The sequence below is a fragment of the Lemur catta genome, chromosome 19, assembly GCF_020740605.2.
Source record: "Lemur catta isolate mLemCat1 chromosome 19, mLemCat1.pri, whole genome shotgun sequence".
NCBI classification, from domain to species: Eukaryota; Metazoa; Chordata; class Mammalia; order Primates; family Lemuridae; genus Lemur; species Lemur catta.
In genome coordinates, this window is record NC_059146.1 from 26661226 (window position 1) to 26688950 (window position 27725).

At 55.0% G+C, this 27725-nt stretch overlaps 1 protein-coding gene across 2 annotated transcripts; it reads right to left on the minus strand.

Annotated features, from left to right (window-relative positions):
• Nucleotides 1–212: 212 nt before the first annotated feature.
• NECTIN2 (nectin cell adhesion molecule 2) lies at nucleotides 213–27480 on the minus strand. Of its 2 annotated transcripts, XM_045531477.1 has the most exons (9): nucleotides 27133–27480; nucleotides 16575–16964; nucleotides 13723–14019; nucleotides 12486–12603; nucleotides 12046–12194; nucleotides 5417–5570; nucleotides 2199–2262; nucleotides 1970–2056; nucleotides 213–1316 (listed from the first exon to the last, which is right to left on the minus strand). In XM_045531477.1, exons 1-9 carry the CDS (start codon nucleotides 27221–27223, stop codon nucleotides 1050–1052), a joined length of 1617 nt encoding a protein of 538 aa, XP_045387433.1. In that variant the 5' UTR covers nucleotides 27224–27480; the 3' UTR covers nucleotides 213–1049. The 2 variants fall into 2 exon arrangements, with proteins under 2 accessions (XP_045387433.1, XP_045387434.1); XM_045531478.1 differs by lacking the exons at nucleotides 213–1316; nucleotides 1970–2056; nucleotides 2199–2262; nucleotides 5417–5570 and adding an exon at nucleotides 7983–8695 and having other exon boundaries at nucleotides 27133–27474.
• Nucleotides 27481–27725: the final 245 nt, after the last annotated feature.

Sequence of the window (27725 nt, forward strand, 5' to 3'; positions counted from 1 at the left end):
TAGGATTACAGGTGTGAACCACTGAGACTAGCCCATCATTTTGCTTTTGAATGATGCATTTTTGCTCATTACCCTTTTATTTCTCTTTGGATCTCTGGCCCTTTTGTTTTTGTCTGTAACCCATCTTGATTTCTAGTTCATTGATTCCCATAAGCCCCTTATTCATTTCCCACAACTGTCCCTTCACGTGGCACAGAAAACGCAAGACCTGGTCAAAGTATAAATTCATATTTTGTAGGAAATGTTAGCTTACAAAACAATATCACATCCCCTACCTTCAACCAAGGTAACTTGAGGGGTATGTTTAGGTCCCATCCCACCGGGCAGGGGTAAAAGGATTCAGTAGTCTTCATGATAACATCAAATTCTCCCAAGGCTGGGGCTATCAAGGCACACTCTGCATGAGATTTACCCCCATCTAGCCCTGGGCTGGGGCTTCAAGCTCTGTAGACAGGAATTGGGGTAGTGGGGGCTCAGGGAGGGGTCTGGGCCCTGAGACTCCTGCCTGCAGGAGAGAGGAGATGGGAAAGTTCTACCTTGGGCTGGGGAATCCTTTCTCTCCCACCTTTGGGAAACAGGGTGGGGAGGGGGCAAGAGGGGCCCTGCCGCCTGGAGGGCTCAGGTCTGAGCAGCAGGGAGTCCTCAACTTGCATTCCAGACCTATTGGGAATTTACTGCTTGAGGACAAATCCTAGGTCTGGGGTCTTCTTTGGGATTTTGGGGAGTGGAGATGTTGGTGGGAGACAAGAGGTATGGTCTAAGGTTACAGTCTTGGAGAGAAGTCCTTGGAGTGAGAGGTTGGGCAGAAACATACTCTTCCCATCCCTGCCTCATGAAATAAGATTACCTGGTTTCCTTTGTCATGGTGGGTTTCTCTGGGTCAGAGATCATGGATTAGAGGTCATAGTGGAGCCACCAAGGTAGAAGTCACAGATGGAATGCATGTGTGTTAAATGACAGTGGCCTGGCCAGAGGTCAGGGGGCACTAGATCCCTGGCAGAAAGCTAAGGATCAAAAGATGAGAGGTGAGAGGCCAGACCCATGGCAGCTCAAACATACATGGCCCTGGACATGACAAAGCCTTTGCCCTGGTAGGAATCAGAGGGGCTGGTATAGGACAGGGCATCGTAGATGGGGTTCATCTTGTCCAGATAGTCTTCCTCCTCATCATCCTCATCTTCTAGATCCAGGGAAGCTCCCTCCACAGCAGGTGGCACTGGAGGCACCAGGATGGGGGATGCCAGGCTTGTGGCCCCAAGGAGCAGGGGTCCTGACCGCTCTTCCAAGGTGGGCAGCTCATGGTATCGAGGCATTTCCTGGGGGTACGGAGGGTGTGGGAACTTAAGGTCACCTCCTAAGCATGGCATAGATTCCCCTTGACCCCCAAATCCTGACCATCCTGCGTGAAAACCAGATCTGATGTCACCCCTTGTCCCCTGCACTGATACTGCACTGGGACAATCATATGGCCTCTCCCTAACCCAAAGCCCAGAGCACAAACTTCATCCAGTAGTCCTGGGACTCACATCTGTCCCTTTATCCCTGACCCCAAGTCTTTCCCCATGAACCTTTCACCACAATCTTGACCTCAACTACTTACTCTTGAGCCCTAAACAGCCCTTTCAGCCTTGACTTGTCTCAACCTCAGTATCTGACCCCTGATTTCCAGTAGACCCCTGCGGGGAGTGACTTTATTTGTCTTGTCCCAGCACATTATCTGTTAACTGTAGATACTCAGCCTATTTTCACTGACGGAGTGACTTTAAACTCTAACCTCATGTCTGGACTTTTTCACCCCTGACCTCCCCCACTGAATCCTGAATACATCTCAGTGCTCTAAGTTCCGACCAGAGAGACATAGCCCTGATCTTGAGTTGTGACCTTCAGTCCTTGACATCTTCTGCCAGGGCCTGACCCCTGACCCTTAAACCACGACCCTGAACCCACCCCCATCCTCCAGAGCTCCTACCTGCTCAGCACACGAGACACCAGCGTCAAAGTAAGGGGTCTTGAGTGGGCTGTGGTCGGAGGCCCCCAGAGTGAAGAGCTGGGAGGGCTGTAGTGGAGGGGGAGGAGCAGGTCAGGAACCCCCCACTCCCAGCCAGCTTCTCCCCCCAGGCCCTCTCCCAGCCCTGGCCTCAGTGGGGAAAGCTGGGTGTGGAGGCGGGGAAAGCTTGGGCTCCCGGGGAAGGGCTCACCATCTCTGGCTCCTCTAGCTTTGCCTTGGGGGACGGCGGCTTGTAGGAGGGAGGTCCCTCCAGGCTGTGGAGGAAGAGGTAGGTGAAGTGGAAGCTAAGACCTGGGAAGCCCTCCTACCCCAGGGTTGCTGCATATTCTGTTCCCTCTGCCTGGATCTCCTTTTCACCCGGCTCTCTCACCTGGAGTAAGAGTTCTCATTCATCCCACAGTCCTATCCAGCTGTACGTCCCCCTCAGGGCACTTCCTGAGTTTGTATTTGAATGTTATTTACGATATAGTCAATTAGCATACCCCACCGTTCGCTCTGCCAGGGAAAGAATGAGATCTGTGTCATCAACTCAGTGTCCCAGAAGCCACTACGAGGAATTTGGTAAATGTTTGTGAAAAGAATGAATAAATAAATGAAGGAAGTGCTTTTCTTTTTCTTTCTTTCCTTTTTTTTTTTTTTTGAGACAGAGGCTCACTCTGTTGCCCAGGCTAGAGTGCCGTGGTGTCAGCCTAGCTCACAGCAACCTCAAACTCCTCGGCTCAAGGGATCCTCCTGCCTCAGCCCCCGAGTAAGCTGGGACTAGAGGCATGCGCCACCATACCCGGCTAATTTTTTGAATATATTTTATTTGTGCGGCTAATTCTTTCTATTTTTAGTAAAGACAGGGTCTCGTTCTTGCTCAGGCTGGTCTTGAACTCCTGAGCTCAAACAATCCACCCACCTCAGCCTCCCAGAGTGCTAGGATTATAGGTGTGAGCCACTGCACCCGGCCAGGAAGTGCTTTTCTTGTCCCTTAAACTAGGTTAAAGTCTCTTACTCTACAAACCCACAGACCAAAGCATCCTGTGTACATAATAATGATGGGTGCTTACTATGCCTTCAATCAGCTCAGATGTCCCTTCCTTCAGGAAGCCCTCCCTGACCACCCAGGCTGGCTCAGGTGCCCCCTCTGGCCTTTCAGAGATCCCTCAACTGCCCTAGCCTACCCCTGGCCATGCCAGCTCAACACTGTCTGGAGACAAGTCTGTCTCTTCTTCCACATCCTGAACCCCAGGAGGGCAGAGCCAGAGCCACCTCAGACACACTGGGTCTCAGCCCCAAACCCGGCATAGAGAGATCAACGACAAGTTGTTGGTTTGAATTGACAAGACGATTAAGACAGTGGTGCACAGACTTAACCTGTGCATCACAATAACTTAGGCAGCTTGTGATAAATACAGATTCCAAGCCGCCCTGCAAAAGTTCTGATTCAGTAGGTTTGGGTGCAGGCCCAGGAATGTGCATTTTTAAATGTTTCTACCCCGCCCCTCCGCACCCACCCACCCATCCAAAGTGGGCAGTGTTATGTGAGAAACATAATTGGCCACAAAAACACTTGCTCGATGAATTTCAGCAAGTGATTTCAGCTCTGTGAACCCGTTTCCCCTTTGATAAAATGGGTCTCATTAGCTCTCTCTCAGAACAAGTATATTTACTTGTGTGGACAATTTTTAAATGTTTGTTTCATCCTGGTGTCCTTAACCCCCAGGGCCTGGCCCCGAGCGGGGACTTTCTAAATCAATGAATGGATGTGAGGTTTCACTGAGGTCACATAGGTAAAATGTGAGAAAAGAAAAATAGCTCAGGGTTAGATGTTCAGGTGGTCCAGCAAAACTAAAATATGACCATAAAATTTAAAAAAATAAAAGGGAAAAAAATAGCTCAGGGCAGTGTGAGCTATGTGAGATAACAAAAGTTATCAGGCTCAGTGAGATAAGAATATGGGACTTCAGTCACCCACACACACATCCATGCCAGGGGCAATTTTTTTTTCCGAGTTTGAGTCTTGCTCTGTCACCTGGGCTAGAGTGCCTTGGTGTTAGTCTAGCTCACAGCAACCTCAAACTCCTGGGCCAAAGCAATCCTCCTGCCTCAGCCTCCTGAGTAACTGGGGCTACAGGTGCACACCACCCCGCCCATCTAATTTTTCTATTTTTTTAGTAGAGGCGGGGTCTCGCTCTTGCTCAGGCTGGTCTCAAACTCCTGAGCTCAAGCGATCCTCCCACCTTGGCCTCTCAGAGTGCTAGGATCACAGGTCTGCAACACCATGCCTGGCCCTAGGGTTAATTGTTGAAAGGCCTGATTAGCTGCTTCACAGACTATCTTTCAAGCTCCTGGAATTTGTGACACAAAGAACAATGTTATTTTAACATAAATTATTGGTAACAATTTAGGAATTGACTCTTCTTTATTCCTTAAAAACCCATTTGTAACAGCTGCTAATCAGAGTGTATATTTAAGGCAACTTGAATCTATGCTCCCCTTACGTTTTGGGCTTGAATAAATTCCATACTTAATCAAATTTTCTGAATCTCATTATTTATTATCCATTTATTTTTGGAGACAAGATCTCGCTCTGTAGCCCAGGCTGGAGTGCAGTGGCCTGACCACAGCTCACTGCAGCCTTGAACTCCTGGCCTCAAGCCATCCTCCCTCCTCAGCCTCCCAAGTCACTGGGATTATAGGTGTGAGCACCACCCCTGGTGTAAGTCTCATTATTTAAGGTTGACAAATGCACCTCACTGAATCTGGCACATAACAAATGCTCTACATAGAGATTCCCCCAATATCCAGTCTCCCTCTTTCTCATAGTAATAGATTTTAGCTAGGCACATGGCCGCACAGAATAAATACTACATTTCCCAGCTGCCCCTGCTGGTTCTGGCCAATAGGATACGAAAGGAAGTAATGGGTGTAACTTCATTTCCCTTTCCCCTTCCCACAGGCAGGAAGCCAGGCGTTAAGGCTAGGATGGCCGGCCAGTTCTCTCTTGCAGGGAGAACCAGCCTCTGCGAGTAAACTTTCTATATAGTTTCTGAATAAATTTTTGCGTTCACTTATAAAAAATAAAAACGGCTAGGATGGCCATGTTTGGTTACCACATACATAGGTCTTGATGGAAGAGTGGGGAGCCATCATGGAATGAGAATGAAGTCCACACTCTGGGGAAGGTGGAGCAACAAGATAGCAGGAGCCTGGGCTCTGATGAGACTTCACAGAGCAGACCTGTCCTACCCATACTTCACGGGGGAGAGAAATAAATTCTCCTCTCCACCCCATTTAGGTCCCAGTTATTTTGGGTCTCTCTGTTTCACACGGTCATTATGAATGATTTTCTCCTCACTCCCCCCCCATGCTTCCCAGTTCTGCAGCTCATCCCCCATCCACTTCCCAGGGCCCATCACTCACTCCTCCTCCTCCTCTGCCCCTTGCAGCCTCTGTTCCTTCTGCTGCTGTCGGCAGATAAGAATGCCCGTGGCGGCCACGGCTGTAGCAATGATAGCAGCGATGATGCCTCCAATGATGCCACCTGTGGCCCCTGCACCTGCTGTGTTGGGGGACTCTGTAAGGAGAGGGACAGGGTGAGGTCCGCAGGAGGAAGCCACAGTTCCTTATTCCACGCTACCGCCCACACCCAAGTCATCACACAGCTGTCTACTTCCTCTCCCATGGGTGAGGAACATTCTTTCATTCAACTAATCCTCACTGAGCACAATTAAAGAGCATTTGTTGGGTGGTGGCCGTGGGAGATAAGAGTGGAGGACAAACACACAAAGTCTCTGTCCCCATGGCACTGTGGTGCCGGTTGAGCAGGGCAGCCAACAGTGAACAAACCAAGACAGTATCTGACATGCGGGTGGGAATAAATGATGGGGATACAACGCAGAGTGGGGAAGGTGACAAGGAAGTGACAGAGGGGCCCCCAGAGGCAGTCAGAGAGGGCCTTACTGTGAGGTGACATTTGAGCAAAGAGATGTCGGGCCGAGCCATGAGAACGTGCGAACACTGCAGGCAGAGGGAACAGCCACTGCAAAGGCTTTGAGGAAGCCTCGTTTCTAAAGAAAAGCAAGGACACCCTGCAACTGGGGCAGAATGAGGAGGGGGAGTTGGGATGAGAAGGGAAGAGATGGGGGGGGGCGTTAAAAGGCAGAGAACTGGGAGGAATTGTGGGCTTGGGAACAAAACCCCCCACTCATCACTGGGAACGGAGTCTTCTCCAACCTAACAGCAAAAGGGGTTGAGACGCTCACCACCCCCCGGGCCTCTGCTTTGAGGCGCTTCCCACTTCCGTTTCTCCTGTGTGCCTGTCCCAGTGGTTCAGTTACTGCAGCAATTACCTGTTCACTTGCCAATTTCCACGCTAGACCGTGAGTCCCCAGCGCCACCCCGCAGTGGGTGTCGGCTGGGTGTGTAAGGGCGGCCCCACCTCGGCACTCAAGGACCAAACGTATGCCAGGAGGACAAATCCCCCTGCCCCTGCCCTCCCTTTGCCAGGGGAGGGGTGGGGCAGTGTAGGTGGTGGGGTACAGACAGTAAACAATCGAGGAAGTAACAAGTGACCTGCACATCAGCCCCACGATCCAAGTGAGGAGAGGAAGCTCCCCAGAGGAAGTCTGCGGTCCCTGACTGTGCGGCTCCCACAGCGCCCGTTCCACAGCCTGGCACGGAACCGGAATAGCGCAGTTGATTGCTGTTTGGTCCACGCACACCCATCATTATCCTACAAACACTGCTATTCCTGTCGCTGTTGTGGGCTGCGCGCCCGCGGAAGGGCAGGACTGAGTCTGTGCAGATCACCGCTGCGCCCCCAGCACCGCCTGGCACAGGGATCCGCACAGAATACGTGGCAGTTGGGGCTGGTTGAAGAAATGAACTTCTCAAGCTCCTCCTGGCTGCTCAGGCTGCACCGAGGGCATCACATCCTTACTGGGTCCACGACAGCCTTGTGCGGCAGACATGAGCGCCAGCCCCGAGCGCCGCAGAGAGCAGAGGTGACCGGGTTTAAAGCCTCTTTCACTGCCCCTCACTGAACCTGGGAGCTCAAGGACCCCCTTGGTCTTTGGTTTTCTTTTCTTTTTTTTTTTTCTTTTTGAAACAGGGTCTTGCTCTGGCGCCCAGGCTGGAGTGCAGTGGCACCATCATAGCTCACTACAACCTCAAACTCCTGGGCCAAAGCAATCCTCCTGCCTCAGCCTCCCAAGTAGCTGGGGCTACAGGTGCATGCCACCACACCCAGCTAATTTGTTCTATTTTTTGGTAGAGATGGGGTCTCGCTCTTGCTCAGGCTGGTCTCAAACTCCTGAGCTCAAGTGACCCTCCTGCCTTGGCCTCCCAGTGCTAGGACTACAGGGGTGAGCCACCAAGCCTGGCAGGTCCTTGGTTTTCTAGCTGGGGGAGGGGAGGGATGTAGAGCTACTGCCTCTCCCACTGAATCACCGAAACCCCCCTCGGGCGAAGCCCAGGAGCAAAGGGTAGAGGAAGGAGGCAGGGAGAGGCCCGGGTGGGCGGGTGGGAGTGGAGAGCTGGGGTTTTCCTGTATCCTCAGCACCCTTCACCTGCCCCTGCCAAGATCCTCAGCAACCTGGGTGGGGGGTCAGGTCTGAGCCGCCTCCAGAGGATGGTTCCCAGCCCTCTGCCCTCCCATTCCCTCAGGGCCCAGGAACCTGCAGAGCCCCTGCTGCCCTGACGCCAGGCCTGCCCCAGGGCCCGGGGAAGCCTCTGTCCTGGGACCAGGCGTCCAAATGCCCCAGCCTCTGATCCATGAATCCCATGACCTGATTCTTAGTCCCACTGGCCTCAGGTTCTTGGACATCCAATGTGTCCTTCAAGGACCCCAGTGGTCTGAGCCTTCAGCCGTCCCCAGTCCAAGCCACACCCATTCCCCCCCAGGCTCAGTTCAGTTCTAAGTCCCTGTGGCAGACACTCTATACCCAGGACCCAAGGAGGGGTCTGATGTATTACAAGACACCCCCGATGTTTTCCTCCAAGGCATTTATTAACTCCTGAGTGTCATGGGGCCAGGGACAGGCCGGAGCCCAAAACAAGTCTCTGAGGCGGTCCTCTCTAGATCCCACTGCTGAGCTCGCCGGGGCCCCCCCTTCCCCACGCAGCCCTGGAGACAGAAGTCCAGTGTGGGATCGTGCCTCCCTCCAAATCCCAGGAAAGTGGGAGGTAGCATTCCAACTCCAGTGTCGTCCAGAGAAACAAGTCCAACCAGTCTGGAACCCTCAGCTGGTGTGGCCAGGGGAAGGGCGGGAGAGTTGTCTCTGTCTTCGGGTCACACATACAGTCACACATAAACTGCCCGCCGTGAGATGAGGGAGCCATCCAGCTGCGACTCCATGTCATCTTCCAGTGCCGGGGGTGGAGGCAACATGAGGCCTTCCTCTGCCTTCTCCTCTTCCTCTTCCTCCTCGTCCTTGCCATCTGGCCTCATGGGACCAGGAACTATTGGCGTCCAGAAGACGGGGCCCCCGTTCCCATACACCTGAGTTTTTGGATCGTAGGATCCCCCGATGTCTCCTCCATCTCCTCTTCCTCCTCCTCCGGGGCTCTTCCTCTTCCTCCTCACCCTCAGCAGGATGAAGGCCAAGGCCCCCCCAGCCAGAAGCAGCAGCACCAGCAGCGTCCCCCCCACGGCCCCCCACACCAGTGGACCCACGTCTCGGGGTGAGGCCCGCGGGGTGTCTGAGGAGAGAGAGAAGGAGGGGTGAGAGAGAGAGAGAGAGAAAGGGAGACACGAGGTCATAAGGACAGATCGAGGGTGACGGTGGGGCCCAGGGGGAGTGACTCTGCCTGGGCAGAAGAATGGAGGAGGTGGGGGAGGAAGAGGAGGAGGAGGCGGCGACGGCGGGAAGGGAGAGCCCATCCGAGACCCCTTGATACAGGCTGGGCACTTTGTGCCAAGAGGCATTGCCAATTGGTGGCTGCCAGATGTGTGTCCTCACATCTGCACAGTATCTTTCTAAAACTGCAAGCCAACATTTCAAAAATCAGGTGATTTCACCTAAACATCCAGATTTCTTTTAGGGGAAAAAGAAACCAGATCTGGCAACACTGAACTCTCATCTGGGGATTGGCCATAGCTGGGTGAAAGCTGGCCGTTTGGACCAGTACAGATGTGGCCACCAGGTCACTTGTAGAGACCCTGTGGGCACCTGAGTTTGCAGCCCCCTCTAGACACGCTGTGGGTCCTCCCAAAGCTCCAAGGTCAGGGTCGCAGAATCTCGGGGCGGAGGGCAGCTGGATCTGAACGTGAGGCTGTCTGATCCCAGGGCTCTTTGTGCTTTGCTTTGAAAGGAGCACCGAGGAGGGCCAGGGGCCTCGCAATGACTCCCCCCTGCGGAGCGGCTGGGAGCACCTGGTCCACGTGGTGTGGCCACCTGCTCTGTGGGCCGTGCATCCCCAACATGTAAAACAAACCCCACTGTCCCAACATCCTTAGTGCTACCTGCAGTGGCTAAGCAGGTGGCGGGGGAGTGGGGGAGGGGTCTGCGGAGGTGGGGAGAAGCAAGGGAGTGCCGAGGAGACGAGGGAGGGGGCTCCTGGGCCGTACACCAGGGACAAACACCAGTGCCATGGGAACCTCTCCAGCACACCCTGCCCCCACCCCTGCATGCAGGGCCTCACTGGGAGAGACGGGGAGGGCTTTACTTCCACCTGACCCCCAGCCCGCACCTCTACACACAGCAGGGGCCGGGACCCCCCTCCTGGGGGTCATCTGTTTCTGGTGTTTACAATCAGGGGGGCTTGACTGAGCAGGCTGGCAAATCAGTTTAGTGACTCACATGCAGCATTCAAAAAAAAAAAAAATAAGTAGAATAGAATCTTTTCCAGGGGGTTTATATGTTTACAAGTATACATCGGGTTGAAGCGTGAAACTGGCTTTTCTGTGTACCGGGAGTGCGGGTCAGTGACGTCTGGAATCCAGTTTGAGCTCGTGCCGGAAGGCTTGTCTGTGTGTCTGGAGGAGCTGTCGGTGTTTTGGGGCTCGTGGCTGAGTCTGCTCACGTGTCTGGGTTGAAAGTTCTTTGAGTCTCCCGGAAGACATGTCTGTCCCGAGGCTCGGTGCATACCTATGTGTGCACCGGTATGAACCCAAAACCGTGTCTTTGGGACAATGTGTCCAAGTCTGTGTGTACCCGGGAATGTGGGCTTGTGGCTCAGAGACCCTCTGTCTTCTCTGAGTGTGGCTACCTGGTGGGACACTCGCCACCGGCGACTCAGGTGTGTATCTTTGTGATGATGATTTGACTACGGGTGGGCCTGTGGCTGCTGTCGGGGGGCACCGGGGGTATCTCTCCACAGGGCTGAGTCTTTCTCCAGGCTGTGACTCTGTGTGTGTCCCCTGAGGCTCCCAAGCACGTGTGCACCTCTGGCTGAATACTGCTGACGGCCTGGTGCGCCTGGACCCAGTGCCTGTGTGTCTGGGGGTCTCCCTGCTCATGGGGTGGCGCGTCCCTTCACTGTGATCGTGTCTGTGTTCTGCAGGGGGCAGGGGACAGCTGCTCAGGTGCGCACTGGGGCAGAGGTGAGGGGTGTGTTTCCAGCTCGCGTCCTGCTGGGTGAGTGGAGCGGACACTCCTCTGGGCGTGCCTCTGAGGGCAGGGACCGTGTCTCGGTCACCATTGTATTTCCTACCTCAAGGACAATGCCTGGCAAAGAGGAAACCTCAACATACTTGGCAGATGACGATCTGTTGGCTGAGAGTCTCCGTAACGGAGTTTCTGGAAGAGTTTCGGAGGACGTGCTCCTCCAGAAGGCCTTTGAATCTACTTCTGAGTCCCTGTGGGTGAGGGGTGACGTTCCTGTATGTGCAATCGCTGCTGTCGTTTTGCTTCCAGTGTCTGTGTGTCCCTCCGGGTGTGCGTGTTTACGCATATCTGTCAGATGTGCCGAGAGAGGCCAGTCGTCTCTCTGGGTTTGTCATATGTGACGGTATTTCCAGTAGGTATGTCCTAGCTCCCTGGTGAGTGTCTGAACTCCTGAAGAGGGGTCTGTTTTCCTTTGGGTGTCCCTGCAAAGCTGTGTATGTTGTGACAGTATGTCTCAGTAAGGGGGTTTGTGACATTATGTCTCAGGAAGGGGGTCTGCTTCCGTCTGTCTCTGGGCGTCTGCCTGCATGATAGGGACAGGCTATGTCTGCGAGTTTGTTCCCACATCTTGGGCCGTGTTTCTGAGGGGCTCTGCCCCTGCCCACTGGGACCATGTTTTTACGTGTGTCTGCACAGGCCTGCTGCATGGACGGGCGCCCTGGGATGGTGTTTCTAAGAATGGTTCTGTCCAGGTATGTGTGACATCCCTTGGGCTCTGGCTGGGTGTCACCTGCCTTTGTTCAGTCCGTCTTGGCCAGAGCTATTGCTCTCCTGGGTGTGTGTCTGGGTGACCGTGGGTATGAGCGTGTGGGGTGACGTTCTAGGCAAGTGTCTGGATTCTGATGCATCTGCGACAGGATTTCCCAGCACAGGGTGTGTCCCTGTGGATGCGGGTCCTGCCCGCTCTGGCTCTGACATGAGGGGTCTCTGGCCCCAGCTTCAGGGTCCGTGTGTCTGTCTCGGGGAACGTGGCCCTGAACAGTCCCTGCCTCCCTCTAGGTGTGCGGGCTTTGCAGATGTGATTTCCACCCTGGCCTCTTCCTCTCCGGGGACCAGGGAGCCGTGTGTGTGTGTGTGTGTGTGTGTGTGTGTGTGTGTGTGTGTGTGTGTGTGTGTGTGTGTGTGTGTGTCTCTGTGGGGGTGTGTCTGTCACAAGCTGGAGCCCGTGGCAGCTTCCCTGATCTCTCCCTGAAGACCCTTCCCAGGCCTCAAGCCCTAGACTCCGTTGCCCACGCCTACCCTGTCACCTCAAATCCAGACCCTGGCCTGAGGCACGGAGGAAAAGCTAAACCGTCCTCCCCTCCCGTCAGCGAGGCGGGTCTGACCCCTCCCCAGGCCGGCGGCACAGCCCCTCCACCCCATGCAGTGCCCGAACCCGAAGGAACGAAGGAAGGAACTAGGGAGCAGACCAGGATCACACGCAGACCCCAAGACCCCCCTTACCTCGGACAAAGACAATCTGCTCGGCGCGGCCGGTGCCCACGGCATTGGTGACCGTGCAGATAAAGGTGGTGTTGACCAGCGTGTCCACCGAGTGGATGATCAGCTGGGAGCCCTGGGCCACTGCTGAGGCTGGGAAGACGCCCGAAGTCCTGGAGGGGTGTGGGGTCAGGTGAGGGGGATGCCAGGGTTGGCAGCGAGCACAGGCCTGGTCCCTGATGACACACTCCCAGGAGCCAGGCTCCAGGGACCCAACCTACCCCTGGAGACCCCAAACTGCCAGACTGCAGGCTCCCTCCATTCTGTCCTCAGGAGTTCAGGCCCCGGGACACCTCTCTCATGACAAAAGGGTCTGGGCCCCCTGCCCCACCTCCCTCAGACCCAGGGGTCCCGGCTCCCAGCCTCCTCCCCCAGACCCGGGAGTCCGGGTCTACTTGACTCACGTGCTCCAGTCATAGCCTGTGGGCTCCGGGTTGCTGCGGACGTCGCAGTTTAGGGTGGCCTCACCACGGCCGAGGTACCAGTTGTCATCATAGCCGGAGATGGAGACCTCGGGTGGATCTGGGGGAAGTAGGGGGACTGGCTTAGGGTGGCAGAGAATCCCAGACAACCAGGAATCCTAACAAATGGCATGGGCTGGCAGGAGGTGCACCACTAGGGACTGTCTGGGGCAAATCCGTCCAGGCCGTGTATGCTGCGGCCAGTATAGACACTGTCCAGGGAAACCACTATGGACAATTTTGAGGGAGTCATTGCTCAGTGCAGGCCGTGCCTGGGGGAGCCACTGTAGATATATCGGCATAGACTACGCTCAGGGAGCGGGTGCAGATGTTGACACATGACAGACACTGCCTGAGGGAGCCAGTGTAGATGTGGCTTGGGGAATCTGGGTACACAAAGGCGTCGCCTGGGGAGCTAGCACAGACCACACTGAGTTGGGATGTGGGGTCAGTTTGGACAGTGACAAAGAGCTGGTTAAGTTAATAGCTGACAGTCTGTGTGAAGAGTGCTGGGGAGCCTCTGAGCATAAGATTAGGGGTGTCAGCTTAGGCATTTTCTGGAACCGACAGGGCCCAGAGGGGCCAACGTCAATAACACCGTGGAGCAGCGACTGGTGTAGAGAACCCAGGAGAGTCATTATAGACAGTGCCCAGGGAAGCGGATTTAGACAATATGGGAAGGTGTGCAGACAATGTTGGGTTGGACAGTGTAGACTATGACCCAGGGTAGTTGATGTAGACAGTCAGGGAGCCATGTCAACCTGAGTCCGTGAGAGCCAGAAAATATAATGTTAGGGGCAGCTGATTGCTGGTAAACCAGCTCTACGGGGAAAAAAAGCCCTAGTTTGTAGTGTTTGCCAATTTCCTTGGTGTAAATATTCCACCATGATTGAATTCCAACTACCAAGACTTCACTGGATGCAGAATTGGGAAGAAATGTATACAATTAGCTCTTGCAAGCCCATCCCAGCTTACCCCTGATTGGGAGCAGCATGGCAAGAGCCCAGTGAAGCCAGTGTAGACGAGAAGGGGGAAGTACGTAGATGTTGCCCACGGAGGCCAGTGTAGACAATGGGCAGGAAGGCAGTGAAGAATTTGGCCCAAGAGAACCAATGTAGACAACATTTGGGGACAGTGTAGACAGTATTGTAGGGGTGGGGTCATCTCCTGGCGCACTCACAGCGCACGGAGAGGGTCACAGGCAGCAGGACTGGCTCCTTGAAGCTCTCATGCTCCACTTTGCAGGTGATCTTGGCACCATCTGCTTGGCCCAGGGGTACCAAGGTGAAGCGGCTGGTGACGGTGACCGTGCCAGGCTGGGGCCCTGCCACCTGGCTCTCTCTGGACTCTCCATCCAGGGGTGACAACCAGGAGATTCGGGCAGGCGGGCGGCCCCCTGTGGAGACGCAGCGGGCCACGGGCACAGGATCCAGGCTGAGCGTGACTTCCTGTGCCTCAGCGTGGTTCTGGGGCTCGGCTGGGGAGAGGATCAGAGGGGTGTGTGTCACTCCTCGCCTGCAGTCATTCAACAAACACCTCAGCAGTGGAGCAGAGCAGTTAGGCCACCACTGCCTGAGTTCAGATCCCAGCTCTGCCACTTAGCTCTGGGTTGCCTGGCTCTGGGCAAGTCATTTTGCAACTGTGTGCCTCAGTTTCCCCCTTTTAAAATGGGGATAATTCAATAAATTGACATACGCCGGGCACAGTGGCTCACACCTGCAATCCTAGCACTTTGGGAGGCCGGGAGGATTGCTTGAGGTTGACACCAGGCCGGGCAACATAGCGAGACTGTGTCGGGGGTAAAAAAAAAAAAACCCAAAACCAAGCCAAAGCTGACTAATGTGGTTCAAAGGTCGAGCTGAAAGGCCAGTTTCTTTTCCTGTAGTCACCGTTAGATTGTGCTACCGGAAGTGTGATAAAGGCGACAGATTCACAAAGCTGGTCGGTTTTTTGCCCTTTCCACCCCATCCTCCTGGAAAACATGGAAAAATATTAGGAGCAAAAAACCAAAAACAAACCTCCAAGAGGGGCCTTTTGTTACGAAAGGGGGCCCGTTCAAATGCTGTCTTGCTCTTGCCTGAAACTTGCCTCGCCCTTCCTCAATAAACTCCGTGTCCCACTTACCCTTCCTTTTGATGTGTCTGGCCATTCTTTGGCCAAGAGCACGCCACCAAAAAAAAAAAAAAAAACAACCAAAAAAACACAAACCTCCAGAGGAAGAGCAACTCATGCTTACTGATGTGTGTCCCTAACCCAGACTGTCCCCCTGAGCTCTGAGAGTCATAGCTCTAGCTGCCTGCAGTGCCCGGTGCGTGGTAGACGCTCTTAAACTGCCTCTTGAACGCAACAAACGTCCGCCTGCGGGAGGGCAGAGACGTTTGTGAAGGGAGGGAGCAGACGAGCTGTGGTTTGCATTATGGGAAACAACTGATTTCTGGGCCCCTTGGCAAGGGAAGTGTTTGCCCAGGACCAGTACAGGGGTGGCCTTATCAAACCCCCTGGGGCTGAGAAGGGGAAACTAGAGTATCCAGAGTGTCGTGGCTTCTGGGACGTTGCCAGGGGAAGGTGGGATCCCAGGGGATTTCCAAGATTTGGCAATAAAGAACATCCCTCAAAAAACCGTCTCCCCTACGTCTTCCCCACCTCGCCAAGTGGCTGTGCTAGTTAGTCATCCTCCTGCTGGGGCCACAAGGCTGGGGTCTTTTTGATCCTCCTCCCCCAATCCACGGACAAGCCCGGTGCCTACTATCTCCTAAAAGCATCTTTACGCCACCCACTTCCTCTACCCCCGCTGCCGCGACCCTCTTGCAAGCCAATGCCTCCCCTCGCCTGGAAGCCCTCCTTCCTTCTACCTGTGTCCACGCCCCCCACCACCTGTGGCTCCCCACACAGCCACCAGTCATTTTTTTATAAAGCTGACAATCTGACCGGGTCTTTCGTGTGGTTTGACAGCTCCTAAGCCTGCAGTGGATCACCCGGCCTCCACCGGCGGGGCCCTGTCCGGGATCACTCAGCCCTGGCCTGTCCTAGCCGGCCTCCTCTCCATTCCTGGAATGCGCCAAGCTCACGCCCACCTCCCAGGTTTTGCACGTACTGTCCCCTCTGCTTGCACATCTGCTCCTCTGCTGTGCCTGCAGGTGGCTCCTTCTTACACTTCTGGACTTGACTGAAACGCCTTCCCTGACTGTTCTAACTTGGGCCACCATGACCCTTACGTCTGAGCCATTACCTCCTGCCTGGACTTCAGCAATTGCCTCCCCTGTGGTCTCCCAGCCTCTGCATTTGTCCCGCTCCCCCCAACCCCAAGCCCCAACTGGCAGAAGCCCATGAAAACCCAAACTAGGTCACATCTCACTGCTGCTAGGACCCTACCAGAGCTCTCATTCTCCCAGGGCAAAGCCAACGTCTTCACGTGGTCCATGAGGCTGGCCATGATCTGTGTCTCCATCGCCTCCCTGACTTAGTCTGCTCCTCCTTCCCTCCATTTCCACTTCTCCGGCCACACTGACTTCTTTCCTGGCCCTCAAACATTCCAGGTGTGCCCTGCCTCAGGGCCTTTGCACTTACCATTCCCTCTGCCTGCAACTCTCTCCTCTTAGACATCTGCAGGCTTCCCTCCCCTCCTTCTAGTTTTGGTTCAAATATCACCAGACGTTCCTAGCTAAAACCTGCCCCCCTCCAACTTCCATGGCACCTATAACTGCCTGACTTACTCTTTTATTTTCCTAATATCATCTACTCTCTGATGTCCCCTTACTGGAGTGCAAGCTCCAGGAGGGCATGGAGTTCTTACTGTTCTGTCCCTAGAACAGGGCCTGGCACACAGTCGGTGCCCACTAAGTATTTGTTGAAAGAATGCCTCGCTGCCTGCTGTAGCCCTGGCACACAGAAAAGCATCTGGACTGTGGCAGGTGCTTAATGAACATTTGCAATTGACCAAAAGACCACAGGGAAGGTCAAACTCACAGCAGAAGCCGAGAGAGAAACAGACCCGCAATGGGGCACCCCCCCAACGCACCCCACCCTGCTCACCTATGGCTCTGAGCCAGGTCACCCCATTGAGGGAGCCCTTGGGGAAGGTGGCAAACTCGCAGGTGTAGTTGCCCTCGTCCTCCACCGTCAGCTCCCTGAGGGCCAGCGTGGCGTCCCGCAGCTCCATCTTGGTGCCTTGCCCGGCCCCGGTGTTCTGCCCAGCGGCGACGAAGGACAGCCGCTCACTGCCAGGCTGCGGGCTGGGGAAGCTGGGACCGAACTTAGGGTGTAAGGTGGCCACATTCTGGCTGACCCCGGCTGCATCCAGGCGTTGCCAGATCACCAGTGACACTTCCACTTTGGGGGTGGGTGGCAGCAGGTGGCATGGCAGCTCCACAGTGCCCCCTAGGTGGCCTTGTACCTCAGGTGGCATTTGAACATCCTGGGCTCCTGGGGAGAGAAAAGAGAGAGGTCAGGTGGAGGAAGGACCCAGACACCTCTAGGCCAGCCAGTACCATCACTGAGGGCCCCACATGGAAATGCAGGTCTCAGATCTAATGTGTCCTTGCAGGGTCCTGATTCCAAATAGTATTTGGGGGCTGGGCGCGGTGGCTCACACCTATAGTCCTAGCACTTTGGGAGGCTGAGGCGGGAGGATTGCTTGAGCCCAGGAGTTTGAGGTTGCAATGAACTATGATGACACCACTGCACTCTACCCAGTGCGACAAAGTGAGATTCTGTCTTAAAAAAAAAAAAAAAAAGACATTTTTGGGGAAAACTAGGGGAAATCTGAGTCTGGACCAGACTACATATCATATCGTTATGCAATTACTGTTAATATTCTCAGGTGTGATAATTCAATTGTGGTTGGGCACAATATCTTTTTCCTAGAAAATACAGAGTTGAAATGTCCCATCTGCAACGTAGTCTCAAACGGTTCATTAAAAACCAAAAAATGTTAGCCCCTGTCAGGTCCAGGCGGGGCTCCAGGCCGTTCTTCCTACCCATAGCTGGATGTTGAAAATTTTATGATAAGATGTTTAGGGGGAAGAAAGGATCCTCTGAAAATAAATCAATAAAAAATATGTCTTTTGCAAAATAAATTTTAAAACATTTCAAATGTGAGGATAGACTTCATTTCCACCCGCTCACAATAATATACTTTGTCTCACCTTTCTATAAACCTATAGCCCTCTCTACGTATTATTTTTTAATAGCTTTATCGAGAAATAACATCTTTATTGAGAAGTAAAACAGATTATTGTTTTTTTTTTTTTGAGACAGAGTCTCACTCTGTTGCCCGGGCTAGAGTACCGCAGCGTCAGCCTCGCTCACTGCAACCTCAAACTCCTGGGCTCAAGCGATCCTCCTGCCTCAGCCTCCTTGAGTAGCTGGGACTACAGGCGCATGCCACCATGCCCCGCTAATTTTTTCTTTTTTTAGTAGAGACGGGGTCTCGCTCTTGCTCAGGCTGGTCTTGAACTCCTGACCTCAAGCGATCCTTCCACCTTGGCCTCCCAGAGTGCCAGGATTACAGGCGTGAGCCACCACGCCTGGCCAAAACATATTATTTTTTAACAGCTTTATTGAGAAATAAATAAATAAATCCCCCAGAATTCACACATTTAAAGTGTACAACTCAATGGCTTCAAGTGTATTCACAAGTTACGCAACCCTCACCACAATCAGTCTTAGGGCATTTTTATAATCCCCACAAGAAACCCCCATACTCCCAACCACCGGTCTGCTTTCTGTCTCTGTGGATTTGCCTATTCTGGACTTTTCACAGATTACAATACGTGGCCTTTTGTGCCTGGCTCCTTTCACGTAACACCGTGGTCTCAAGGTTTCTCACGTGCAGCGTGTTACCATTGCTGCTGTCCTCTTTAAGGCCGAATCGTTCCACTGCAAGTGTGGACCCCCTTTTGTTTACCCATTCAACTGCTGATGGACATTGGGGTTGTTTCCCACTTTGGCTCAGATGACTAAAGCTGCTATGAACATTCTAGTACAAATTTGTGTGTGAACATACATTTTCATTTGTCAGCCTTTTTTTTTTTTTAAATAGAGACAGGGTCTCACTCTTGCTCCAGCTGGTCTCGAACTCCTGACCTCAAGTGATCTTCCCGCCTTGGCCTCCCAGAGTGCTAGGATTACAGGCGTGAGCCACCGCGCCTGGCCTCTCGGCCTGTTTTTTGTTTTCTCACTTTTAAACAGGAACAAGGAGGAATGTTTCTCTGCTGTGCAAGGCAGTACAGTACGGTGACTGAGGGCGCAGACTTGGTGGGTTCAAATCCTGGCTCTGCCGCACATTGGCTGTGTGACCTTGCACAAGCTGCTTAACTGCTCTGTGCTTAGTTTCCCCAGCTGTAAAGTTAGGATAATAACAGAGCTCACTTCCCAAGGGCTGTTAAAAGGATGAAAGAATATTTGTAGAGCACTTAGCAAAGGCCGACAGGAAATGTGATATCAGTGCTTATTAAGTAAACACGGTGAGGGCAGTATAATTACAAGTGGACCCTGACACTCAGCTCTGAGGCGAGGAAAGGTCAAGGGCAACTGCTGCCCAGCTCTGTCTGACCGAGATGAGCAGTGGGGACTGTGCAGGGGCCCCGGCCTCGCACATGCAGGAACCCAGGGAGCATTACCAGGTGACCCAAATAAATAAAGGGTCACCAACAGAAGGCAGTCCCTTGTGTGGGGAAAGTCCCAGGGACTTTGGGTAAGAAGCCATCAGTGAAGACCCAAGTGTGACACCTTGGGGGAAGATGAGGCTTTTCCCCTGTGGAGAGGCTGTGATGTAAAGAGTGACGGTCCCTGCTGGCTCTGTTCCTGGAGGAAAGAAAAATAGCTCACAGCAGTCTGAGCTATGCAAAATTTATCAGGCCCAGAGAGACAGGAGCATGGGACTTCGGTCAGGAACCCAAGCTCCCCAGCCGTGCTGGGGGCAATTGTTTAAGGACATTTTGCTCCAGACCGGCTCCCTCAGACATTACCTTCACCTTCCTGCAATTTGTGACACAGAGTACAATGTATGGCCAATGGATAGCTTATGTTATTTTAACGTAAATTCTTGGTAACAACTTAGGAACTGCCTCTTCTTTTTCCCTTAAAGAGTCCCTTGTCACTGCTTTCGAGGAGTGGCTATTCAGGGCAACTTGCATCTGTGTTCCCGGGAGGCCATCCTCAAGCTTTGGGCTCAAAACCAACTCTATACTTAATCATATTTTCTGAATCTCATTATTTAAGGTTGACACCTTTCCAGCTGGCGACCTTGTTTCTAAGCCTGAGTCGCTCCATCTATAAAATGGGGATGTTTCAGCTGCCCTGCAGGGCCCCTTGTGACAATTCCATGGAAAGATTTTGTCATGGAAGTTTGGCAGGGGCCTGGCGCAGGCGAATCGAGCAGACGGGGTCAGCTCACTGCAGGCCGGAGCTGGCTCTGGCGTGGGTTTGCTTTGGCCCACACAGTGTTGTTCCAAATGTGAGTTAGCAGCCAGCACAGAAGGGTCTGGAAACAGCACATCAAATACTCCAGACAAAAACCAAGATGTGGGGCTCCTGGGGGCAGTAGCTGGGTGGGGCTAAGGAAGGACCGTCCCCCTCCTACAGGGTGCTCCCCATCCTGCCCACCCCAGCTCCCTTTGGTGCCAGGACCCCATCACCCACCCGACCCCCAAAGGCACTGAGTATGGGATCAGGGTCAGCCAGGCCTGCATGAGCTGCAGAGACGGGGGATCAGGGAAAGGCAGCAGCTAGCCATTCTTTCATACCCCACAGGCCAAATCCAAGAAACAAATAGTTATTCAACAAACAGGTCCCGGGCACTAGAGGGTCAGCCCCGCGGGAGAGGAATGTGTCTGTCTTATTCCCTGCCATGTCCCCTGCACCTATGATAGTGCCTACCATGTAGTAGGTGCTCAGTAAACACTGCCGAGTGAATGAGTATCAGGCCCTGTGCTAGGCGTGGGTGCCACAGAAGCAGCAGGACAAACAGATGCTTGTCCTCCAGGGCTGACATTCCAACGGGGGAGGCAAATGTTCCACAGATAATTATCACCAAGAATTCTACAAAGGAGGGGGTGGCGGAAGACACTGGAGCAGGGGCCCGACCCGTCTAAAGGAGGGAGGGACAGACAGAGGGCTGCCTGGAGGAGGAGACCTTGGAAGCTGAGCTGCAGGCCCACGGAGCCCCACACTCATCTCTTGGTCTCTGGGTCCCTTCTGGGACTGCGAGTTCCTGCCTAAGGGGCAGCCTTGTGACCGTGAGGGGCCCACACGTCCCTTCTGAGGGAGGCTGCCCTCCTGCCCCGCATCTAGCATGGCACCTGAGCACCGCCGCCTTCGGAGGATTAAAAGATCCAGTTTTAGCTTCTTATGGGGCAGCTCCTTGGGTAGCTCTTTCACCCCCAAATACCCAACCCCAGATGCCATCCTTCCTGTCCCTCCCGGGCTAGCTGCTCTCGTGCCCTCTGTGTGTTTGCGTCCTTGCGTAATGCTTCTCACTGTCCCACACATTAGCTGTTCCACATCCTCCTGGAGGCGTCAGCGTGGCAGAGGCAGGGTCTTTTGTCTTGTTTTGCTCACATCTGTAGCCCCAGTATCTGCAATGGATGCTGGCACCTAGGACGTGCTCAGCACGTGCTGGATGAATGAATGGAGTTCTGAAATCCCACCGCTGTAAGGTCCCCACTCTGATTCTAATTCTTCTGAATGAATGAATAGGATGCTTCAGGCCCTGTGGAGTTAACAGTCCTTTTTTTTTTTTTTGGAGACAGAGTCTCACTCTGTTGCCCTGAATGGAGTGCCGTGGCGTCAGCCTAGCTCACAGCAACCTCAGACTCCTGGGCTCAAGCGATCTTCCTGCCTCAGCCTCCCCAGTAGCTGGGACTATATGCATGTGCCACCACACCCGGCTAATTTTTGTTTCTATTTTTAGTCGCCTGGCTAATTTTTTCTATTTTTAGTAGAGATGGGTCTCACTCTTGCTCAGGCTGGTCTTGAACTCCTGACTTCGAGCGATCCTCCCACCTCGGCCTCCCAGAGAGCTAGGATTACAGGCGTGAGCCAGCGCGCCCAGCCCAACAGTCCATTTTGAAGGCATGTTCATCTCATGAAGAGGCTCAGGATGGAGCCTTGGGCTCACCCTGACCCCTTTCTCTCATCCGACAGGCAACCCATCAGGAAACCCTATCAGCTCCGTCTTCAAAATTTATCTACAATTGCACTACAGGTCAGGGATCCCGTCTGACCCCTCCACAGTCCCCAAAGTCCCCTGGAAGAATGCAGTTCCCACACGGAGCCGGAGGAGTCCTCTTAGAAACTACAGCAGATCGTGTGCCCACCCTTTCTGCACAAAACTGTCCTGTGGCTCTGTCCTCACTCAGAAAAAAAAGCTCAAGTCTTTGCAGCGGCCCACAAAGCCCTGCATGTTCTGTGTCCATCCCTCTCTGACCTCATCTTCCCCCCTCTCCCTCGGCTCACCCTGCTCCAGCCACACTGGCCTCCCCACTGTTCCTCCCAGTGCCAGGCAAGTCCCACTACCACAGGGCCTTTGCACTTGCTTTCGTTCTCCCACCCCAGACCGTTCTTCTGCACGTGTCCCCAGGGCCCCCTCCCTCACTTCCTCAGTGAGGCGCTCCCGGGCCACCTCCTTCTTGATAGTAACAAGGACTCCCTGATCCCGCTCGCTATCTCCTCACAGCCCCATCACCACCTGTCCTGTGTAAGCCCTATCTGCCCGCTGGAACATCGGCGCCTAGGGGTGGCGAGCTTGGTCTTGTTCACGTGCTGACTGACTGATGAAGATGGGGTACCAGCAGCGCCCTGGATCACACAGGCTGAGGCTGATTTTGAGTTTGGGCTTTTGCCTGACGGCACTGGGGAGCCATGGAGAGTTATAAAGTTGGGATGGTTGCAAGTTGCAGGCTGACAGGCTGTGGCGGTGAGGGGGACAGGGGTCTGGGCTGGTGCCAAACACTGGTCTGTGCTTCCGGCGGTGGCAGAGGAAACGAAGCCAGGAAGATGGCTGAGCTAGAGTTAGGACCCCATGGCCCAGAACACTGCTGGGCGGGTGCCTGTGCGCTGACCTTGGCTGGGACATGGCACCACAGCCAGGGACTGTGGCCATGGGAACAAGGGCCTCCGTCAGCGTCCCTGGGCAAGCCAGTCTGGTGACACCTTCATGAGGTATCAGCTGGTTCCCCAGACACACTTCCTTTTCCTGTGGACTTGGCCTGCAGGCTTCCTGTGGTGGCAGAGTGGGGGGCTGCCCAGGGAATTGCATAGCACAGGGGAGGACTTTGGGGGACAGAGACACAAAGTCTGAGGCTCTGAGATTCAAGCAGGGGTAGACCAAGGCAAAGGAGGGTGCACAGTGGCTTATGGAACCCTGGAGGAGGGGCTGGGACCCGGACCCCTGGGTCTGGGGGAGGAGGGGCTGGGGCCGGACCCCTGGGTCTGAGGGGGGAGGGGCTGGGGCCGAACCCCTGGGTCCGAGGGAGGAGGGGCTGGGGCTGGACCCCCGGGTCTGAGGGAGGAGGGGCTGGGGACCCGGACCCCTGGGTCTGAGGGGGGAGGGGCTGGGGCCAGACCCCCGGGTCTGAGGGAGGGGATGGCTCAAGGCTCGGCTCCTGGACTCAGCTCCTGGACTCCGGACTGGCTGGCTCCTCAGGGCTTGGCTTGCCCCCTCAAGACCTATAAAACACAGCGACCCAGCCTCCCCTGGCAGGGTGCAGCAGGACTCGAGTAGGCCCTTGAAGGCTGCTGCCTCAGCCACCTCGTTAATTAATTAATTGCATTAATCACAGTGCTTACCCCCACAGCGGAAATCCGGGAGCCGGTCTGGGGGGTGAGCAACCGCCGCCGCCAGGACTCCAGGCTGTCTATCTGTGCCTGGCTTTCTGCACCTGCCTCCTGGTCTCTCCCAACCCCCCGCCCCCAATCTGTCCTTGCTGGTGGTCATCACTCAGTGCTGGGCAAGATCCCTCCCCTCCCAGGGCTGAGATTTCCCTCCTTTTCTTCCTCTCTGCAGGGCTTGACCCCCATCCCCCCAGCAAGCCTCCCAAGTGGGGTCTGATATGTTTTGGGATAAATCTCCTCCTAGCTCAAGCCAAGGGGACAGCCCGCTCACTGGCCTCTGCCCAGTCCGAGTTTACATCGCAGTGTCTGTCTTTCAGAGACTCTGGGCTCCCCCTTCTTGCGGGTCTTTTCTCTTGAAAGCCTTTTAATTCTCCCCCCCGGCATCTCTTAGTGTCTTTTTCCTGTGTCTCCTAAGATCTCTCATATCTCTCTCTGTGTCTGGTTCTTGGGGTCCCTGCCCCTCCGTGTCCTCCAGTTCCCAGGGTCTCTCGTCTCTGCCTCTGTCTCTCTCAGGGTCTCTGACATTCTCTCCTTTTAACAGGTTTATTGAGATATAATTCCCATATCCTATAATCCACTTATTTAAAGTATACAGTTCAATGGCTTTTAGTATATTCACCATAGGTCACCAAAATCAATTTTAAACATTTTTATTAGCCCAAAAAGATATCCTGCACCCCTCAGTCATTTTCATATTCTCTTTCCTCTGTGCCTCCAACGCCTGAGGTCTCTTTCTGGGTCTGGGTCTCCCAGTCTCTGGAATCTGACTCTCTGCATCAAATTCCTAGGGGCTCTCATCTCTCAAGGTCTCTGGCCTACATCTCTCAGGGTCTCTGCTTCTGCCTCCCAGGTCTCCAATCCCCCATCTCTGACACACTCTCCACTGCCTGGGCCATCTTGCTGGGTCCCCTCTTCTCCTCCCCCTCCTGCTCCATTTCTCAGCATCACTGGGACATTAAAAATGTAACAGCGTCCCAGACAGGGGCGGGGGAGCCAGCTCTCGTGTTTAACGCCCAGTCCCACCTACGGCCACCACCGTCTGTGGCCTCCACACACTCTGGCCCTGAGACTCCCTGTGCCCTGACCTCCCCGGGTAATGGAATCTCCATTCTCCCACGATTGGGGTCTTTTGGGCTCACTGCCTGCTGCCAAACCTCTCTCCTTGGCTGTTCTTGCCTTCATCTGGTTCTATGTCTAGCTCCCTTCCCCCACCTTTTTCTGTCCCATTCCAGTGTCCTCTGCACCATCCCTGTGACTATATTTCATCCCCTCTCCATCTCTCGGTTCCATTCCTAGATGTGCCTCCGACCCCTTCCCTAAATCTGTTTCTGATTGCCTCCCTCTGTTGGCTTTTGTCCCCATCTCTGTCCCCTCTGTGTATCCCCTCACTTCTCCTCTGCCTAGTTCCCCTTCCCTAATGAGAGGAGACAGCCAGGCTGCAGTCCCCTCTCCTCCCATCCCCCTCCACTACCGTGGGGCTGACAGGGACAGCAGTGAGATCTGGGGAGGACTGGGGAGGGGAGCTGGCCCAGCCAGGGGCCCAGGTGGTGCACCCTCATTCCCTGAGGAGCCAGGGGGTGGGCAGAGGAGGGAAGACAGGTAAACAGAGAAGGATGGAAAGCAGGAAGAGGGATGGGGAGAAGGGAAGAGTGAAAGAGCTTGGAGAGAGATGGAGAAAATCAGAAAGCCAGAGGAGAAAGAGAGGAGAGGGTGAGAAATGCAGAGAAGGAGGAGGAGAGGAGAGAAAGTGAGGGAAGGAAGGAAGGAGAGAAGGGGGGGGAGACAGAGAGAGAGAGAGCGCCAGCCTGCCCACAGCAGAAGCAGAAGGATGGAGGGTCAGGCAAGAGGCAGGTCCCCTTCCTAGGTGCCAAGAGCTCATGGGGGATCAGTGGGCACTTTGAATCTCCCGGATGCTCCTGCAGGGCAGGGATGGTTATCTGTTTTACAAGGAGGAAACAGAAGCTCAGAGGCACTTTCTGGATGGAGCACACCGGCTGAAGAGCTTACTAAGGACGGGCTATGGGATCTTGAGAATGTCACTGGCCCCTTCTAAAGCTGTTTCCTCATCCGTAAGATGGTAACGGGAACAGGATCTGTTTCCCAGGGCGGTCTGGAATCTTCTGTGAGATCATGCACCAAGTCAACCCTAGGCTAAAGGTCTGGTGGATTCTGAGAATTCACTCAGAGGTGGTAGTTTTGATCCCATCTGCCTAATCTTTGGCAGGGAAGGGAGAGGCAGGGGATGGAAGAGGCAGTCCCCAGCTCTGGCTCAAGACTGGGAGACAACTCAGGAGACATCTTTGGGGAAATGAGGCCAGAGGAGTGACCAGGGTCGCCCCAAGATCCCCCTTGAGCCCTCTTCTGGGCAAACCCTTGGGAAACCCCAGCATCCCAGAGTTTGTAGCTGAGAATAAACAGCCAGGTCACCTGCAACGGGCGGGGCCGCGCCTCTTTCACCTGTTTTCTCTCAACCCCTCCCTCCCCGTGGGGCCGCGCCCCTCCCCTAGTTGGGGGGACACGTAGGGGGTTCAGAGCGGAGCTGACGGAGGGGCGGGGGATTAGGGCGGCGGCTCCACCGGTCCACCTCCTGGAGCTCCGAAGACAAAGGCGCTACAAGAAGAAAGATAAGGTCCCGAAACTCGGGAGTCCGGAACCGGGAGCCAGGAGAGCGCCCGCCCCGCCCCTCCCCTCCCGGGCTCCGCGAAAAGTGAAACCGGCAAAACTTCCCCAGGGACGCCCCCACCGACCATTCACTGAAGGAGAGGGAGGTGGCCCCTGCCTCAGGGACTCGGCCTCCTATTCTACCTGGGGCTCAGCAGACGGGGCCTCCAGCCTCCAGATTATATCCGGAGCCCAAGAGACAGGGTCCCTTGCCCACACTTATATCTGGATCTCAGAAGACATTCCTCTGCCCACAATTAAATCTAAAGTCCACGAGATTGAGCCTGCTGCCCCCAGTTCTACCTGGAACTCAGGAGACGGACCCCCCCGCTCACGCTTAAATCTAGAAGGTACAAATTCGAGCCCCTCTTGCCCCAATTTTACCTACGCCCCAGCTAAACACAGCCCCTAGCCTCCATTCGACGGGGACTCAGGAGACAGAGCCCTCGACTCCTCGAGGTCCGGGATCGGAGACCTGAGCTCAGGCCCTTCCCCCAGGTCGTCCAAACTCTTATCCTCGCCTTCCAAGGGACCAGAAGTCGAGCTCCTCGCCCCTGATCTAGAGGACCTCGACATCTGGTCCCTGCTCTCAATTCTCTCCTGGTCTCAGACGCCCAACCCGGCAAGAAGGAAAAACGGGGAGGGTGGTCCCGCCTCATCATCGCGACCCTCCTGCTGGGGGTGGGGGGAACATTCCCCACATTTCTGAGGGGGTTCGTGGAGACCGAAACCCGGATCCGGGCTAACTCCTCCGCTCGGGGTGGGGAGGGGGCGCAGGGCCTCCAGCAGACCTCGGATTTAACCCTTTCGGCGCGAGTATCTGAAGAAGGGGGAGGGGGAAACCGAGAAGTCCGGCATGGAATGAGCCGTTGGGATTAAGAAGGGTGTGAGGGTGAGAGGGATGCAGAGAGGAGGGGGTCGGAGTCTCGGAGGGAGATGGGGTGTGTAGGGGTCGGAGTCGGCGAGGCCTGCCAGAGATGGGGCATGAGGGGGCGCGAGGAAGGGGGTGAACTAGGGTGAACAGGGGTGGGGCGGGGGGAGGGTGCTCAGGCTTCCCCCACTCCGAAGGTAGGGAGGAGGGTCCGCAGTATCTCACCGGTTTCCCGGGGCAGCAGCAGTAGCAGCAGCGGCAGCAGCAGTGGCGTCGGCGACGATCTCGACGGCAGGAGGGCTGCGGCCCGGGCCATGGAGGGCCCGGGAGGGGACTGGGCCCGGGCGGGGGCCTGTGGGCCACTATACGAGCGCCTATCGCCTGGGTGGGCGACCAGGTTCCTCAGGGGCTCCGGCTCCGGCAGGTTCCCGCCGCGCTCTGGGGTCCCCGCTCTGCTCTCCTGACCCAGCGAGCTCTCCCCGCCCGGCTTTCCCGGATCGGCGCCCCCGGCCCCTTGCTTGGCTCTGGCGGTTCGGACTGCTGACGTCACAGGATCCACCCCTTCCCTCCCCACAGCCGAGCAGATCCCAGACTTCGGCCGCGCTGCCTCCCGGCGTCCTGACCCCGCCCCCCGGATTCCATTCTCGTCACTCCCTAGGAGTCTGCACCCGCCCCTCCCCCGGAGTCCGTGATCGCCCCTCCCCCAGAGTTCTCTCTCCCTCTCGGGTGTTAAGCCACGCCCCCTAGCGTTCTAACCACGCCCCCTCAGCGCCGGAGGAGTCTCCCCCACGCCCGGCTCCCTTTCCTCGGGCCCCTCC